Here is a 19,800-nt window from a genome sequence, read left to right on the forward strand (position 1 = left end):
GCCAACCAATCAGGAGGGCATATTCCCTGACTGTTTTATGTGAATGCGTAAACACAGTCATATTAAACACTCATATTATCAGTGTTTCTGTTCAACTAGCCATTTTCTCCCTATAGCTCATAGTTCTTCAGGCACGCACCTTAATGGCAGCACGTTTCCATGTCTTTATCTTTACTGGTGCTTTCTTACTATGTGAAATGCTTTTTTTTGTAACTCACTTTGTCTAAGTGTCTGCCAAATGACTGCACTGTAAGTTTTCTTGCTGAGAAAATAATATTCTGTACATTGAACAAGATTGTCAAACCAATGTCATAAAACTATCCAGGACTGTCCAACTATCCTGTGCAATTTCCCAACAGCCATGGTTCCAATGTAGTGAGCACAATAGTAAATTAATTACCTTAAAGCAATAATCTGTTGCAATTAAATCTAAAGTGTTCGCTATTATCACACGTTATCTTTCCTAGCCAGCTTGAGAATGTAGATGAGCAAATGAACGTTTCGAGAGGAAATTAACTTCAAATATTTCATTCTACCTTTCACATAAAAAATAAATGGCCACTGCCAGTTGAGATACAGACTCTAAACTAACAAGCTGTGGTGTAGTTACAGGTAACTCCCTTTCTAGGTGTGTCCTAATTCAGACGTGTCCATGATAGCATGTGCATGGGGCAGTTTGCATACTCCAAGTATGACAAATGTCAAAAGGTTTCCGCGAGTTTTCTGTGCAACACCAGACTGCAAGGGCAAGTGGAAATACTGGAGTTTCTCTGTCGGCCACTACAGAACGAATGAGAACTGTGTCTGAGGGCATCAACCCAGCTAACACGAAATGAACAGAGAACATAAGGAAATATTCTGGTAAGATTCCCATTCGTTTGGGAGGTTATTTCATAACAAGGATGTTCCCCAGATAGGTCTGGCAGAATTTACATGTTGCAGGCATGTTACGTAATATTTAACTCCTGATGGCCGTAAGTTAGTCATTAAGCAGAATTAAAATTTGAGAACTCTTCCAAATTGAAATTCCAGGTTGCCAACTTTCCCAATAAAATTACCATGAAGGACCATCCATAGGTAAAATTCTTTCATGAACCAAGCTGGGAAGGTTTCAGGGGCGTTTACCCTGTAATTTGGGGCCACGTTCTGGGAATGGAAAGGCGTCAGCGGGAGGTTCACCTTGAGCTGCAGGCCCTGCGGGAGGGGGGGTCCGCCCTGCAGGGGGCGGACGTGCTGGGACACGTACCCGCCGGGGCGCTCCTCCTCGGCCCGAATCAGAGGGCCCAGGGCGGCGAGCTGGGCCCGGTGCTTCCGGAGGGAGGCCCTCAGCTCCTCCACCTGACTCCGCGCCTGCCGGGGGTTAAGTAAAGGGAGCGTAATCGGCTCTCTCGCACCTATTAGTCTTATACCCGCAACAACATTTTGGGGGTGGGGGGTGGGATGGGGTTGCCCCTCCATGTATCGGTGCAGGCCGGGTTGGGGTGGGGGGCACTTGCAGCATGGCGGGGGGTAGTCGGGCAGCTTTATTCTGGCCGCCGCCTCGGGCCGTCCTGGTCCTGACGGACGGTGGCGGGACCGATGAGGAGTTCATCTTCACAGCCGGGAAGGCTGTTAGGACAGCGGTGACACCGCGAGGCCGGCGAAATTGGAAACGTCCCAATAAATCAGCGCAGGAGTGCTTATTCCCCCCCCCGCCCCCCCCTCAGGCTCCCGCACCTCCTCTCTTTCACGTAGCATGGTGGGGATACCGATGCCGTTTAAGTAGCCTACCGCTACCCAGCTATGCCTTAAATACATGACCAGTACCTCTATTTTCTGACCTCCTTATCTTAATGGAAATGCACACACATGGTTATTTTTACATTATGTCATAGCTCAAGGAACTTACCGTTATCATGTGGTCCATGCTAATGACTGTTATTACTCCCAGTAAGAAATTATTCATATTTAAAATCCTTTAACTGTGCTAAAAAGCATCTGCTGAATGGATATTATGATATTATGGTTTATCGTAGCCTAAGACCCGGCAATTCATTTCTGTCTCCCGTTGGGGGCATGGGTCTCTGGTCTTAATCTCAAGAACCATATATCCTACTATGCTGAATCCTACACTACAATTCTACATTCAATAAAAATAAAATAAGTAATATTTTTGAAAATGTTTTTGTCATGTATTAGCCTATGTCACACACATTTTTCTGCCAGATCTCAAGAGGCTATTATGCATGCCTCAATAAAATTGGAGAGTCAGACCTAGATTTAGCATAGGGTGTATGACATCATTAAACACTCTCGTATGTGTTTTTCTCTGTTTTGTTAGTTTCATTTAGTAGCGTTATCACGCTGTTTTGATAAACAGTTTTTCGAAGACAAAGCAAATGACTTTGACGTGGCTGTTTGTGTTTCCAGTTGCATTGTGTGTGTGTGTGTGAGTGTGTAAGAGAGAGAGAGTGTTTGTGAGGTCACTGAGCTGGAAACAAGCAGGCCAAGGCCTGTGTTTAGAGGGAGCCTGTACGCCCCCCCCCCCCATGTCTTGTCAGTCCACGCACACACACCACAGAGCAGCACTCAGAATCAAACAAAATCAAATTCTCTCTCAAATCAAATCCAAGCAGTATCCCTTTAGGGAGCACTTTTTTATTTTTAACCTTTATTTAACCAGGAAAACCCCATTGAGATCAAAATCTCTTTTGGATGGGGGACCTAACATAAAATACAAAGCAGTGTAACAGTAAATAAAAAGCAATGCAGAGGTGGTTCAGAAGAATGTATATGATAATGTATATGAGAAAATTGAGACCTCGCAACAATAAAAAAATATTTACATGCTGTAGCACACACGACTCACCTTTTCCCTGGCCTCATAAAGCTCCTTCACTGTCATGGAGAGAATCTCCTTCTTCCAGACTTTCTCACGGTTGTTTTCAAGAGCGAAGTTCACCTGAAGGAGGAATAAAACACTATTTTAAATGGTTCAAACACAGTGTAACCGCTAGGAACACACTTTGACAGAGGATGTGCTTTTCTGCCGTATTGGCCAGAACATTTATGAACCAGAAGCCGTTGTATTACGTTCCACATATTTACTGTGCGGTATTATTGGATCACAGCCATTTCCTTTATAAATGATACAAATATCTGTATTTGTTTTAGTGTGACATTCTATTGACAGAAGTGTAAGTAATAAAATGTAATTGCTAAATATTTTTGTTCAGTGCAGGAAATTCTAAGCACTGTTGACCTCAAGTTGTAGTTTCAATTTCAACAGCTTAATCTCTTCCTCTTCCTAAAGCTAATTACATGACTGAACGAAATGACAAATGCTGACAACTGTTCCAAACAGAAATATGTACAGACTGTTACAGTGGTAACGCCAGCCCATGGAATGCTGCGTCTTTGGAACGCAGGACATTTCAAAATCTGCGCTTTACACTACTTCACTTGCGTTCTGATAAAAAAATAACTATTTTTTTTTAAACTTGATTTTTTTACTTAAGACATCTCGCTTGACAAACATTAACAACCTATTAACGTTCAAGACGGTAATCGCATTATAGTAACGTTGCAGTGGCGGGCATGAAATATGTAGCCATATAATTCTAGCTTACCGTTGACAGCTTGCGGTAGAGGAGGTAACGTATCACAAACTAATTTGGAATGGACGTCTTTATACAGAGCATAATACTACTAGCCTTCTTTCTTTTAACCACACGCAGTAAGTTTTTTGATGTTCCAGAGTTTTAATGGGCTATGATACAAAGATGACACGCACAGAAAACAAATCAAATGCATCATCTTAAAAAAGCTATCCAGAGCGTGACATCTCATTTTAACTTTTCATTCAAATTAAGCGCTTTCTCTTTGAGTCTCCCAGTGCTACCAATCACTGTGTAAATATTATGATCTATAAACAACACCGACGTCAGACACCAAAGACGATTGGCTCAAAGAAACAGGAGCAATTATTTTGTTGTGGTTCAAGTCTGGGTCATCACCTGATGTAATTGTTAAAAAAAGACCTTGGAATATCTGCTTTTATAGAATACAGTATATATATTTTCCTGCATTTTGGCTCTCTTTTTCTTTGTAAAAAAATGCAATGCAGTATCCTGCGTTATATTTGATTAAATCCAAGAGCCATAGAGAGAACAGTCAGGGAAAGGGGCTTAAAGTGGAGTCTCTCTCTCTCTCTCTCTCTCTCTCTCTCTCTCTCTCTCTCTCCCCCTCTCTGCTGAATAAAATCAATCATTCATCTAGACAGTGGGAGTCCCGTTTAGAAGCTGAAAAGAGTGGCATATATAAACAAGTCAATAACTCATTGGAGGGCCATTGTTGCTCAGGGGCAGGGTTGCTCTCTGCAGACCTGCTCCGAGCAGGAGGGAGTCAGAATGCTCACCATGGAGACCGCTGGGGTGGTCACAGTGCTAGGAAAGAGCGGAGAGGGACGTTTTCCCAAACTGATCAACACGGGGCAAACTCTGGAGATAGGAGGCCCTAGTGCTGAGATTAAGCTTCAGTGTATTTCCTTGTTTTTTTGCAGTAATGCACCCTGTTCTCTCACAGGACCTTTTTAACGTCCTAAGCCCTGGCTAAAAAAAATCCCTTTTTTTGTTTCTCTTCCCCCTCCTTCGGTGATGTCCTAAATCCCACAAACTCACCGTAGTGAGTTGCTGGAGAAATGGGCACATTCCTTTTAGATGTTTGTATTTGTAAATGATGTGCACTTTTGTAAAATAATGATAATTATGTAATTGTTTCTGAATCGCTCAATTTTAGAATGTGTAGAAGCGATGGGTGTGAAAAAACGGGTTACTGTATCTAAGTTGTACTCTTCTGGCTTTTGATTTCTGTGATTTTTATCACAAACCATTCATAATAGTCAGTTTGTTTCTTTGTCACTTTGACTAAATTAATTTGATACATTTTAGTCTCTAGGTAATGCTGCAACACTTTCATAAGAATTTAACTAGTTGAATGACTATGTCTTTTATGTCTTTTACCATGTAGTATAAAATGAGTTTTATAATCTCGACTCAGCTGTTTTATTCTCACTGTTAAATAACCCAGTTTATAAGTACATGTAGTTAAAATGTCCTCTTTTCGAGTTAATTACACTGTAATCAAAGTTGATTTTACACTAAACGTTTTCTTGTATTGTGTACATTATGAGGTCCCTGCCTTGTCACTCAGGCGACAGAAATCCAAGTTAGGCTACAGCCCTGAGGACACTGTTCTGACAGGCAGACCCGGTCCTAGGGGTTTGGAGTCCTGAACAAGAACTGTGGTCCGAAAGTGCTCGAACATAGCCCTCGGATGGTTGTGGCCCAAAACGACTGCATGGAGTACTTATTCCAGCAGGCCAGTAGATTTTTGAGTTTGAGTCCTTCCCCCCTTGGCCCCTGAGAAACTGTGCCCTCCATTAAATGGGCATCACTGCTGTCCCACTCAAACTTTGTAGGACCCCTACAGGGCGTTACTGATACAGTATCAGAGAACCCGTAGCACGAAGCACTAGAAAGACAGAGGAGTCCTACTCCTTACAAGCCTTCATCTCTGGACATGGCCACATCACAGCAATAATGATTCTGATCCTGAAGATCTGGGAGGAGACTGGGAGAGAAATCCTTCTTTGGATAGTGAAATGTCCAGTGTTAACCAAACTTTAATCCAGTAGGAACCATACAGACTTTGTAACAGTCGATTAGATGGTCAATGCAAATAAGTCTTAACAGGTTTTAGTCTTGTGATGAGACTTTAAATCTTATTTTGTTCTCAAGTACTACTTGAGAACTTGTTTTAAGGAGTAGAACTGTCTCACCTCACTGGCAATCTTTTTGTCTTATTTAGCAAAAAGGTAATAGAAATAAGTAAATGTAAGAGTAAAATGCTTGCTGAGATGGACTTATTTTTTGGTTTTTGCAGCGCTGAAAATTGTACTGCGTGGTCAGCAGGTTCTAGTCTATCAAGGATCAGCGACCAAAATGCAATAGCGCTGTCTGAGGATCCTGTTTACCCAAAGGGTCTTTTGACAGTGGCGCTGTAGATGTTGAGCAAGAAATAAAGATAAGGACCAAAAACCTGACAGTGCCCTCCAACAAAGTACACTTGTGGGAACAGAGTCTGTTGGCGATGGAGATGCAGTCCTCTAGCAGTGGGGGTGTCCAGATCACTGGTCTGCGATCAGTTACGAACGTCCAGTAGTGACATCCCAGGATGTCCTTCCATGAACTTGCGGGGTCCTTCGAGTGGAGTGAACAAGCCGTCCTCCAACAATGAGAATTTCAGGCTAAAGCCTGATTTATACTTTGTCGCATGACCCTTTCAACAAGTGTCCTGAGACAAAAATGAAAGCGTCGCACGACGTTTCGCGTTTATACTTCGGCGAAGGCCTGCGGGGAAGGTTCTGTTGGGGGGGAGGAGGAGGAGGAGGAGGAGGGTGCCCAGTGAAATTATTGAGAAATAGAGGAGGAAGAAATTTCAAATGTACTTTTGTTTAAAAAAATAAAAAATGACATGAACGGGAAAAAGGTGTTCCATCAGTCGCATAAACCAAACGAGGGAAAAACAAGGTGAATATTTTCCAGCCTAGTTAAGCAGATGCGTTTACACGCTGGATGAAGACGGGCATTTCAACTATTTTAGGATGAAGGCTAACGAGTTCAATGAACCGCATCTGTCCATACGTCATACGTACAATACTTTATTATTTATTCCAACGGTTTTTCCTCGACCCCGTCCATGAATTTTGGTGTTCTATCTGGCTGTCCAATCACACTGTGCAAAGAAGCATGACGTTTTCCTTTACATAGCAAAACTGTAGTCGTGCGACACTTTATTCAGTTGAAAATACGTCGTTTTTGTCATACAGCGCTTGTTGAAAGGGCCGTGCGACGAAGTATAAATCAGGCTTAACAGTGTCCACAAAGACCTGACCTGGGTTCAAGGACCAACGCCCAACACTAATCCAATCACGGGCAGGAAAATTGAATCCAGCAGGCACTTTCTGACTACTTCAGTTCGGGTGGTCAGGAGGCAGAGACGTGGTTTTAAAGGGACAAAGTGGTGAGCGGGGGGGGGGTCAGTGCTGGAATTACCCATCTCATCTTGCCCACTTCAGGCTGCTCTTGTAACATCACCGCAGTGGGGATTTAATGCCCGGGATCGTCTTCCTCTGAATAAAGGAGCGGACAGGCGGACTGAGCCGAGCGCCGGAGAGCGCGCTTTCTCCGAGCCCCATTGTGACGATTCGGCTTTAACCCAGCCCTCCTTTTGTCGTATTTCGCAGAAGTTATATTCGTCGAAGCGTCGGCGCCAGGAAAAGCTGCTGCTTTGTGCTGCGCATTCTGAGAAAAAGAATCTGAAAAGTAAACGCGCCGTCAAAATGAAACTAGAGACAGAATAAAATCCATCTGCACAGTTTTGAACGGGCAGATTATTGGCTATCAAGTGTCATTAGATGATCCAACAAGGTACAAAACAAGACTGAGAGAGAGGGAGAAGGGTGAGACAGAGAGAAGGAGAGAGAAAGAAAGAGAGGGGAGGGGAGGGGTGAGAGACAGGAGACAGAAAGGGAGAGAGAGGGGATGAAAGAGAAGGAGAGATAGAGAGAGAAAGAGAAAGAAAGAAAGATGGGTAAAAGAGAGTGAAGGTGAGAGAGAGGGGTGAAAGCAAGAGAAAGAGGGAGAGGGGTGAAAGAGAGAAGGAGAGAGAGATAGACAGGTGAAAGAGAGAAGGAGAAAGGGAGAGGGGTGAAAGAGAGAGAAGGAGAGAGTGGGTGAAAGAGAGAGAAGGAGAAAGAGAGAGGGAGAGGGGTGAAAGAGAGAAGGAGAAAGAGAGAGGGGTGAAAGAGAGAGAAGGAGGGAGAGAGAGAGGGGTGAAAGAGAGAGGGGGGAAAGAGAGAGAGGGAGAGGGGTGAAAGAGAGAGAAGGAGAGAGGGGTGAAAGAGAGAGAGGCCTTCCCTCCAGTGGGTCGTCAGAGGGCGACAGCAGCTCTGTGCCAAGCCGGTGCCCCAGCTGACCCGGCCCGCGAGGCGAGGGCCAGACAGCTGTGATTGCGGTAGAGATTTCACACAGTGTAATTACTGCACTGACACCAGGACGGCGAGGTAGAGGGGGTTAGGGCGAGGGGGGGTTAGGATAGCGGGTAGGAAGGAGAGGGGAGGGCAGGAGGAACGGGGGGGCCCTACAGGTTATTAGCACTAAACACTGGGGGAAATCAAACGGCCGAGTCAATGCGTAATTTTCGGAGGGCCTATCAAGCCTCATCAGGAGCAGCGGGGAGGAAAGTGCCTCGCTTCATCAGCTCACTCTCCCGACTCCCGCGGAAAATTACAGTAATTAAAAACCCAGCTAAGTACTCCGCGGATGCAGGGCGATCCCTTTCTTCGCCCGTCACCTCCAGCTCGGGCGGCTGATTTTTTTTTTTTTTGCATGACCTTTCTTTAGTCCCCCGGCGGTCAGTGCAGATCATTGTTGGGGGGGGGGGTGTGGTTGGGGGTATGGGGCGGTGTGGTTGGGGTGTGGTGGGGGTGGGGAGGGGGGAGGAGAGGCTAATTACCAGCCCTGGATGATGCGGTATTGATCAGGACGAAAGGTGCCGAGACAAAATGGGGCCCCGGCAAATCGAAAGGTAATTCCAGCCCCGGCGAAAAACGGCGGGGCCTTCACCCCTCTCCCCCCCCCCGCTTATTAGACGCGACTGCGATGGCGCCGAATCAATACGCAACACTGGATTGATTGTGTTGTCGGGGAGAGAGCCTTTCTTTGCGAGATGAGCGCAATCAGTGGCCTCTGACTCGCGGGCCTTGATCCTAACGCGGCTTACTGTATCGGCGCCCGCCGTTTGTTTTGCGGGCCCGGGGTGGAGGGAGGGAACGGGTGAAAATTGGTCCGCGCGAGGCTGCCAAAGTTGGCAGGTTATGATAAGGCTTTCACGTTTTAAGGTCCCCGTCGATATTCCTGTCATTTTTACGTCGGGAGGAGAAACGGCGTTTTGAAGCGACCGGTCGTCGCCGAGGGGCGATGACAAAGGCCCCGCGATCGGCGCCGCTCTGGGCCTCCGGCCAAAAGGCGCAGGCAGATTTAGTAAACAAACGAAAACAAAGGGATCAACTGAAGCAAAAAGGGACTCCCGAGAAATCGATATATGTGCGAAGAGTCCAGAAATCGCATTTGAAAAGTCCTTTACGCGTGCGATGCCACAATAAATGATTAGGAGACTAACAGCCTCTGTCAAAACATTGCAGAAGGCAACACTCCACAATAATGGGACTCTTAATTAGACCATAACAAATACAGACCACTGCTCACAGACAGTGTAATTAGGATGACACTGTGATGAGCTTCTATCACCTGCCTATCACCTTAATAGTCTGTTTAGTAATGACTGTCGGTTGCCCCTGCCTTTCTTTGAACCCAGGGTAGCTGGAATTAATTTCTAAAACAAATGGCAAAAAAACGTGAAAACTTAAAACTAAAAGTAACATGCAGAGAATATATGAGGACCAATGTGTGTGTTTTATTTTTGTAGTAGACAAAATGTCCTCCATTTTTGTCCTTCCGTGCTTCCATAAAGCAACTCTGTTCATACAAATTGGCTCAAACAATTTTTGCACAAATTGTAAGAAAATTGAATTAGTCATGTTTCAAAACCAATTGTAGACACAAAAACAGACCATATTTAAAACTACTTGTGCTGTGAATTTTCTTTTAAATAACAGTCGACATGATTTCCGATCCGTAAGGGCAATCGGTAACACTGCAAACAACAGCTCCTTCTTTGTTATGAATGACATCTGTCTTTGCCATGCGAAAGCTGGCAGCACCTAACCATGCAGACGTGCAAGACATTCCGGCTCGGGGGTTCCTCCTCCTCCCCCCCTCCTCCGTGGTGTATGATTCTGTCTCAGCAGATCCGTCTCCGGGAGACCCTGGGCCCCCAGTCACGTCCACTTCATCACGGAGTCATGCCCCCACGGTCCGGTCGGAGTGCATAAGGCACATGACAGAATGAATAAAAGCTCATTTCATGTGGGGAAAATGTATATATTTTTTTTTTTTGAAGCGATGCAGAATGGCGGACAGGGGCGAAGGGTTTGCACCCCCGATGCCAGGAGGGCTCTGAGCGATCGTACCCTGGAGTGAGGGCGAGTAGCCTCGCGCGGCCTGCTGCAAAGCACAGCGTGCGCTGGTTTGTGTGGGCCATCGATCGGACTGCGCCGGCCTCGATAAGAAGAGGCTTTACGCTCTCGCACCTTTTACCGAGGGAAAGCCTGTCTGCGTCAAACATGCCTGCTGCCACTGCATTCTTGTGGTGGGCCTCTGCATGAACTGTAGCATGCGGAGATCAAGAGCTTCGCTTTTTATGACGCTCTCGGATCATGGGAGTCTTTGACTGTTTTCGCAGTTAGCTTTTATCTGGCTGGTGTTCCAAGGTCACGTGAGGTTTAATCAATGGATCCCCAATGAGAGCTGAGACAAAGCTTCAAATCTTGGGGTGGGGGTCACAACCTCTTTCCCACTGAGTAAGTTAATTTACCTCAGTTGGTCAAGTTGGCATAAGCGTTGCAGTGTGTGTGTTAAGAAAACAAACTGATAACTCGGTAGTAAATGTGTTGCTAGATGCAATTTTTGGTTGGATGATCTGAGTAGTAGCATTGAATACACTTTTTTCTTGCACAGTATAATCCTCCATTCAAATTCAAGTTGATTAAAGTGAAGTAAAGCTCCGTGGAATTCAGGAACAGGTTGCATATACACCCTCACCAAAGTTAGTCACATCCCTCATAAATATGAGCAGAGAAGCCTGTATACAGTAAACGATATAGGTTATGAACGATATTATTTGCTCAAGAAAATTATATTGTTCTATGGGAGTAGAGTGACTCTGGCAAAGCTAAAATGTATAAAAATATTTCATTGAGCAAAACAGGCTGTCAAAATAAATACAGGTAATGAGCTATGTTGATCATAAAAATGTGAAAATTAGAATTGCTCAGAGAAAAGTGGTTTTATTTAGCAAGTCAGTTTTTCACACCCCTGATTTCAATACTTCCTTCCGCAAGGAAACACTACTCCGGGTCATCATCTTAGTGTTTAGTGAGATTGCTGGGGATGGGGATCCTTGAGAACCAGGTCTGTGCTTGTGGACTGCCCTCTTCAAGCAATTCAAACCACACGTTTTTTTGATCGGTTTCAAGACTGCAGACTGAGATGGCCATTGCGAGGCTATAATTTTATAGTCGGTTCACCATTTCTTGGTGAATTTTGAGGTATGCTTAGGATCATTGTCTTGCTGAAACGTCCATTTGCAGCCAAGTTTGAGCTTCCTGGCGGGGGAAATACTGGGGGTTTTTTTGCCAAAATGTCTCTGTACTTGCTGGACTGCATGACACCATGGCAATTTACAAGAGCCCCAGGAACAGTGAATGCTAAATAATCAGGTTCCACCACCATATTTCACCATCGGTGTGAGGCCAACACAAGCGTCCTTCTTCCAAACGAACACTAGTGTGTGTGGCCAAAAAGCTGACTATTGGTCTCACCTGACCAAACCATCAGAGCTTCTGTTGGAACAGGGTGTAACGGTCAGAAGAAAGGATACTGGATAAAGAAAGGACAAAGGACCCTCAGGGCTCTACCCACCTCAGCCCAAGAAACCCTGCTCTAACACACCGGAAGATTCTAATGTTACAAAGCTTTCCCTCTGCTTATTATAGAACTGTTTTCTTCGCCGATGAGTTCACCATTGGTAGGATTCTTTGAGCAAACTTTAACCGATGACAGTAATTTCCCCGTCAGAATAGTGTTCACTGCGTGAACTGAACTGTGTTCTTTGCTATAAATAGCTGTATGAAATGAGTATTGTACCTTATCTAACCTGTGTTTTGTAGTTGTCCCAATGACCATGATATGCACTTTTGTATGTCGCTTTGGATAAAAGCGTCTGCTAAATAAATGCAATGTAAAATAACGATAAAGGCCCTCTTCGTGATTTGTGACCGCGACCATTAGGGCTCCCCGGCCCTTCGCCTGTCGCGTGACGGTGCCGATCGCATACGTGCAGTCAAGCGCCCGTTAGCCTCGCTCGTTAGGCGTACGGCGAGGCTGAGGAGGGCGCGTCGCTGGACTTCCTGCCCGTCGAGAGGGCGACGAGCAAGAACCGAGGCACGCGTTCGGCCAGAGGGAGCCATTTAAAGGACTGCTTGGGCGACAAAAAGACGGCGTAGGAAACAGCCCAGAACAGAGGCCTCCTTTGTGGATCTGTCAGGCCTTCTTAGGGACGCACCGATTGTGCCAAGGGGGTGGGGGGGGGGGTGTTGGGACCACTTGACAGGCTGCTAAAGTGGCAAACGGGAAAAGCTAAGATATTCCCAACAAAAGGCAGATCCCATATACAAGTTTTTAAAAAAAATTATGTATTCAGGTATGGGTATTTATCTCAAGGAACAATTAATATGATCCTTTAAAAGGGGTCAGTTTGACAGGGATTATTTTGGAGTGAATGCATTGTTGAAAGTAATTACATGAGGCAAAGGCCAAAACCCTGAAAGGGATCTGCAAAAAGCATTTTTACTTCAATTAGGCGTAATGTTCATAATTTTCATGCACCGTGAAAGCAACAAAAAAAAGAAAAATCTGGAATTTAGCCAGTAGCTTTCATTGTATTAGCATTGTTACAGTCTTTGCAGTGTGTGAAGCTGATGACAAGTCAAAATGACATAGATGAATAGAAATGGGCAAAATATCAATACCAATAACCCCAATCAGCACCTGATAGCCTGAGCAATAAAATGAAGAGCACTTGGAACACTAAAGCCTGTATTGATCAACATCTTCAAATAAACCCATCTACCAATCCACTCCACCACACACATGCACACGTACACACCCAGAAGCATAAATTCACGCACAAAAACACACATGCACACACACGCATACATGTATCCGCGCGCACACACACACAAACACGCAAGCACACATACAAGCGCATGTGCACAAACACACACATGCACACGCACACACACAGGCGCAAGCACAAGTGCATACACGTGAATGTGAGCACCCACCCATATATGGGTACACTTATAAAGACACATGCACATGCATGTGCACATACACATAAAAGCACACTGGTGCACAGACACACATGCCCATATACACCCATGCACGGTCACACACATACACACACACACACGCACACACTCACCAAGGACATCACATAATAGCAAACAAAAACGCGGCAGAAACACCAGCCCAAACATGCGACCTTGGCACTGGGGCCTCGGTGTGGCACGGGGTTGTGTGCGCACACGAGCGTAAATTGCAAATTGGCCCCGGCGCTGCAGGTTTGATCCAGGGCACGCCGGGGTCCGACAGCGGCGGCTGCGGCGTAAATGGGGCCAGGCTCCGCCCCCCCCCCCCTGGCTCGGGCTCCGCACGCTGAGGCTGATTGGGGTTCACAGCCTCTCTATTGACACCATGGCAGGTGTTCACTCAACGTCCCTCTCCGCTCCCCGGGAGCCGTTAATCCCCTCGGCGAGACCCCTCCTCCGCCCTCCGCCCGCACTCCCCGGCCCAGGGCTTTGATATCAGCCTCAGAGCCGGGGCAGGGGGATTTGGGGGCTCAGGGCAACCCTAGGGTTTCGGTGGCCCTAAACAAGAATTCTGTTGCGCCCACCCACCCCCCCCCAAAAAAAAAGTGTTCCAAAAAAAAAAAAAACCTTGAATTGTGTGGCCCAGGGATGGTCGTGACTACACACTGCAAAAAAGCTCTGTCTTAACAAGTGTTTTAGTCTTATCGTGACTTTAAATCCTTTTTTTTTTCTCAAGTAGAAAATATTAGCTTGTTTTAAGTTACTGAATTTTTCAAACCCTATTGGCAAATCTTGAAATGCGTCAAACTCTCTCACCTCAATGGGAGTCGTTTTTGTCTTATTTATTGAAAAAGTGTGGAATACAATTTTTAAGTCTAAATATAAGACTAAAAGTTTGACTTTTTCGTTGTTTTTGAACTGTATAGTGTTTATGCCAGCGGCTGGCTCTGGCTTAGGGTTTCCACACTTTACAGTGGAGGCCGTTCAATCTTTTTTTCCTTTAAATTGACAGCGACGTTTGATTACCATTTAATCCATGGCGCTCTATTACTTTATTCTGCATTTCAGTCTTTAGAATTGAAATGCAGAATGAAGCACAGAATTTAGAATTCCTTTATGTCAAAATGTGCCAACAAAATGTGTCACCATAATCTCAAAGGCCCATTACCATACATTTCACAGTAGGTATTCCAATGCTGAACTTTGATTGGAACCTAGACTCCTTGGCCTGGCCCATCAGCATTTTTTGGCGTCAGAATAAGGGCCCCTGTACTGAAAAGAACATCCATACCTATGGTGAAATATGATGGTGGATCTTATGGTGTTGCTTTGAATCTACAGGTCCTGGGGCTCTTGTTAAGGTCAATGGAATCATGAACTCCAGCATGTACGGAGACATTTTGGCAAAACGTGGTATTCCCCCGGCCAGGAAGTTCAAACTTGAACATGGATTTTTCAGCAAGACAACCTGAAAATCTGCCAATAAAAAATTGCAACGGCCAGTCTTGAGACTTGAAGCGGATTGAAATTTTCTGGTTTGAACTGAAGAGGGCAGTCCACAAGCGCACACTGAGGGATCTGAAGGACCTTGAAGGATTCTGTATATGGGAATGGTCAAAGACCCCTCCCCCGAATATGTTCCCCAATCTCATAAAAAACACTAGAGAAGTTGACTCAGTTGTGTTCTCCTTGCAAAGGGAGGGTACTGAAAATGACAGTGTGAAAAATCATGACGTGTTTTAAAATGTGTTCAACCATTTTTGTTCTCTGGGCAACTGCAATTGTCACATTTTTAAGAGCATACAATATAGCTCATTACCTGTATTTATTTTGACAGCCTCTTGTGCTCAAGAAAATATTGTAATACGTTTTTAGCTTTGCCAGAGACGTTCCACCCCCAGAGGGTGTCTGTGAATCCTGTTCCCTGGAAGGAACGATGCGCCGTGATCCAAAGGTCAAAGGCGCCGTGTCCGTTCCACGTCCGTCGGCACGCTAATATCCAGCGCGTTAAACGCCAGTCATTCAAGAGCAGATCGCGTCCTCCTCATTGTTCTGCCCCCGGGCCCCGTTTCACGTGTTCCTGTTTAACTCGTCGGCCCTTAAAACGTTGAGGCCGAGGTACGTGCAGCGGCCCTTTCGTTCCTTCCCTTTTCTCCGGGCGCTCCTCTCCTCGCCAGAAACCTCCGGAGCAGAACAACAGTGCAAAAACACAATTATGGAGCTCGCGTACGCGAAAGAGCCGTTTTTTGCACTCTGTCCATCACCCGACGTCTAATCTCTAATTACAAACGCAGCGGTCTGCCGCCGGTAACAATCACGTCGCGGGTAACTATTCACGGCGACCGCTTGCCCACGAGAAGTTAAAATGGTCCTTTCTTCCCCCCCTTTGTTTAAAAACAGCAAGCAGGTCTCAGGTGAAAACAGTGCTAATTATGAATACGGGTCTCTGGTTGCACGTTATGATATGAAAATAAAGAAACGGACCAAATTGCAGGGGAGGAGGGGAAAATGGCAGGGATAATGCGTGGCACCCAAATTGGACTTCCCCCCGCTGGGAAATATTAATGTTTCTTCTTCACACTTCAGGGGTTCCCATTGTGTACACAAAAGCCTGAGCGTTGGCGGCCAGGTCAAGCGCAAACGAGCAAGGTTAGCGAACCTCGGGGTGGGACTACGGGCCCACTCCTCCTTTACATATCATTAATGCGTCCTCACTCCCTCATGCAATGAGCCAGGCCAGGGCGCTCTCTTTATGGCTTTGTGCCGTCTCTCCGCTCTCTCGACGCGTGCCTTTCCATGCCATTTAACCAGCGGCAATGAGTCCAGCGTGCATCTGCAAATAATTGCATCGCCAGCTAAAGAAAACCTTAAGTGGAAAAAAAAAAACTATACACACACTTAATTATATTTTTTTGGAAAAATGTTGACAATGCAAGGGAAAAATTCAAGAAAACATTCACAAAATTTAGGGTTGGCGTTTCAAAAAATGAAATGTTTTGCGATTAGCATTCAATTACTTTATTGCACAAGTGAGCTTTACATTTTTGAAGTATATTGTTCCTAATCCTGATAGAACTAAAAAGAATGCACTCAGTGGAGTGCAGACCTCCGACGAGACACAGCAGTGTCCCCTCACATGAATGTGCCCAGCAAATGTTTTGGCAGTCCAGTCATTACTTTTTGGTGGTGGCCTGATGGTGGCGCTAGAGGAAAAGTCATTGGGTAACCAAAATAAGTTTCTTCCTCTTGGGTGTTGAATGTTCACAGAAAATTTCATGGCAATCCGACCATTGCTTTTTGAGATATCTTGATCACAAATTGAAGGTTTAGCCTGATGGTGGCGCTAAAGGAAAGGTCCTGGCGTCACCAAATCAATAGATTTGTTCTTCTTGCGAACATGAATGAATTTCTTGGCATGACAGCTGTTATTGTAATTACAGTGGTTGATTGCTTTCATTCACAATGCATTTTTAGGGTTACAAAAGCATCATCCATGCCATCTTCCTTCAAAACCTTCTTGTAGCACAGGCTACAATGGACTTATATATCTAACAGTCATTTTCACTGTAAAACTAATGGGATTTAAAGTACACTTTAGGAAAATTTACCACTGAACTCTGAAAGAACAAAACAAACTACATAATGTCACTGAGAAAAGATGTAGCACTTGCCACTGAACTTCCGCCCAGTCCTCAGCATCCCCCACCTAACTCCACCCAACCAAACTCATGTAACATTAGGCCGGAGATGTCTGAAGGACTGGCTTCTTTCCCCTGTTGTCAGTCACACTTCACGTTAAGGTAATTACAGGAGTCATCTTGTCTCTGTGGAGAAAGTCAGAGGGACACTGTATTAGGGCTGTCACCCCTTCCCGCTTTATTGTTCTAAAAGAACAAAATGGAGACGGAGGCATGTCCAGAATGTTCTCTTCCCCGACCCTCGACAGTTATAAAAGTTCTAGCTAGCCAAGCCCAGGCCAGCTCGCTCCGTTGTTGGACAAGGATGAGGAAAATGAAAGTGCGCGTGGTCGCCAGAGGCGCAAGTGCACAGCCCGCTCGACGCGGATGCATGTGTAACGTATAGGGAAGCAGACCCAGCTGAACGGCACAGATGAATCCAGTTCTCGCATTGGCGACCCAGTTGGTCGGCTGCCAGCTCTGTCAGGCCCCGGAGCGACAGCCAACCATCTGGGTATGCGTGTTTAAAAAAAAAAAAAAAAAAAAATTCAAGTGACAGAAGACTTGTGGTTTCCTAAATGACAGCGGTGTTCTTTTTATATTTAAGTCACCCCAGCAAAGGAATGGCTAAATTATATCGATGTAAAAAAATCTTCGACACTTACAGACAAGCAGTGAAATGTGGAGGTAGAGCTGGCAAATAGTACATCACAAGATTCATTTTCTGAGTGGACACACCCATCCAGGGTCATTTTTTGTTTCATATATTGATTATACTATCAGCTATTTATACAGCAGGATTTTTAATTAAACAATTCAGGTGTGAAGCACTTTGATTAAAGATGACAGTGGTGGCACAAATGGGATTTTATCAATAAACCCACCAATTATGAACCTGGTTCCTCTCCTCCATGCCACACAGCCATGCTTGTGCTACCTCATGCTGTGGCAGATATCTCAAAATTCAGTCCTGGAAGGCCACATGTTCTGCTGGTGTCTGTGGCCAGGACCCAGATGAAGCCCTGGGAACAAGGTGGCCTGTTAGGAAATCGGCGATTCCTATCTCGGGTGTTATTGTTGACTCTTACATTCTAAACTACTGGAGGCTCTGGTCAGTAACAGGAGTTTAAACCTCTTCTGAAAATGTGTTGTAATTTTCAGAAGACGAGTCAACTTGGAATGTTTTAGCATCAACAGAAGGTCAAAGATTTGATATTGTTTGTGGTTGTGGAGGTTTTTGTGTAATTTTGTGTTTGTGTGTTTAATATATGTTTGCTAAAAATAAATAACTTGCACTTAATTGCTGTTTTCACTGGAGAGTATATGAAAGAAAGGTTGGTCTCAGACATTTGCACAGTACTGTACAACCCAGTGGTAACCAATCCTGTTCCTGGAGATCTACCGTCCTGTAGGTGTTCACTCAAACCCTAAAAACCCTAACAGACATTGTCGAGTTGCTAATTAGTAGAGTCAGGTGTGCCAATTTAGGGTGGAAATGAAAACCTACAGGATGGTAGGTCTCCAGGTACAGGGTTGGTCACCACTGGTATAACCTGTGGTGCTTGCTAGTTAGTTTTCTTCAGTGCTTGTTATTTAGTTTTCGCTTAGTTGGATATTTCTTCTTAATTTCATAGTCGCACGGTTCGAGATTGGTAGTTGAGTATAGGGCTATGTGGATCAGCTGTTGATCAGGGTCTTGGAGACTGGCTGTTAATTAGTCATTGAGTGCAGCTGTGGTGCATTTTCTCTTGTCCAATCAGGGTGTGACAACACCCGTCCTGTTGGGATTAAAAGGACGAAACTGCATATCCACATTCATTGCTGATCCTACCATCTCTCACGACACTCCTCATGGCACCAGCTGATTTAGCGAGAAACTCTACTGGTCTTCAATACTTTTTTTTTGAGATTTTCTTTGCTCTAGTTGTCAGATCAATGGTGGACTAGTTGCAAGCACTTTGGGAAGCCTAGCTATTTTAGCCATGGGTATCGCGTGTCCAAATATTTCTGTAGGGACCCCTGAAGTGCCAAACTCTCGGTGCTGCATAGGTATGGGGCAAGCCGCCCCACCAAGCCATAACTTGGTGGGATGGTATATCTGCCATCCCAATACACCTTTTCTGGGTCACCTGTGCTGGGACAGCTAGCAGAGCTAGCCTTGGCCATCAGTTTACCTAAACGATTGCCTAGCTCTGCAGGCGTTATTATTTTTTGTTTATTTTAAGTTAAAGTCCAAAACCCTTCTTCTAACTACATGAAAATAAAATGTAAATTATAAAGGAAAAGACCATAAAATAAGCATGTGGTTATATTTATTTAATTTGTCAGATCTTTTTATGAGAAATGATTGCTGTTTTCCTTATTTTATGTGGTTGGAACTGGCACTCTGACTCCTTAATGAGATGCCGTTTGGGCAAAAGGTACTACCACAGCACTGCCAGCCCCCAGGGACTGTGCTAGCGCACTCGCATACTACAGCCTCCTGCCCAGGTGTGACTGAAGTAGTTAAACTGTTTTTCTAAGCACCAGATGAAGGACTTATTCAAAGGGATGCCTTGCTTCAATTCTGCGCAACCCTGTTTGTTTCCCCAAAGCTGCGTTGTTGTGTCTGACGCACACAGACATCGTCTGGTCTGACAAAACAATTTCCCCCGAAAACTTGTTCTAGCCAAAAGTACGACCTCGGAACGCAATCGCTGGCTGCTTTCGGCTTTTGCGTCTGTCTCACCGGGGGTGGGGGGTGGGGCGGTGGGGGGTAGGGGGAATGGGAAACGGGAAACACATTGATGTCCTCCGCCGACAGTAAACTTTAAGGAAAGGTAGAGCGGTGCATAGGGGAATGTCACGGCGTAGAAGGATCACAATTGACTTGAATTTAATATATTTAAATTGGGTACTGAGGAAACACAGAAAAAAGGATTATGGGTCTTCAAGCAGTGTTTTACGAGTCAAAAACACCTTTGTTTGTGTGGAGATAAAAGCTCTGAGGCATATCTTATTTTGGGCATGGTCGCCAAATAATGTCATCAG

The 19,800-nt window shown here is 45.1% G+C and overlaps 1 protein-coding gene and 1 long non-coding RNA gene across 3 annotated transcripts in view; one reads left to right on the plus strand and one right to left on the minus strand.

The window, feature by feature from the left end:
- The window catches only part of LOC135241520 (doublecortin domain-containing protein 1-like), a 130,693-nt gene that overhangs the window by 71,197 nt on the left and 39,696 nt on the right, over positions 1-19,800 (minus strand). For both annotated transcript variants that reach the window (XM_064312000.1, XM_064312001.1), the window contains exons 9-10: positions 2,849-2,941; positions 1,180-1,350 (exon numbers count right to left, since the gene is read on the minus strand). In XM_064312000.1, the coding sequence (XP_064168070.1) occupies positions 1,180-1,350; positions 2,849-2,941 (264 nt within the window). The remainder of the gene's footprint in view (positions 1-1,179; positions 1,351-2,848; positions 2,942-19,800) is intronic.
- The window catches only part of LOC135241525 (uncharacterized), a 32,034-nt gene that overhangs the window by 2,476 nt on the left and 9,758 nt on the right, over positions 1-19,800 (plus strand). The window lies entirely within an intron of this gene.

This window comes from Anguilla rostrata, chromosome 16, assembly GCF_018555375.3.
Source record: "Anguilla rostrata isolate EN2019 chromosome 16, ASM1855537v3, whole genome shotgun sequence".
NCBI lineage: Eukaryota > Metazoa > Chordata > Actinopteri > Anguilliformes > Anguillidae > Anguilla > Anguilla rostrata.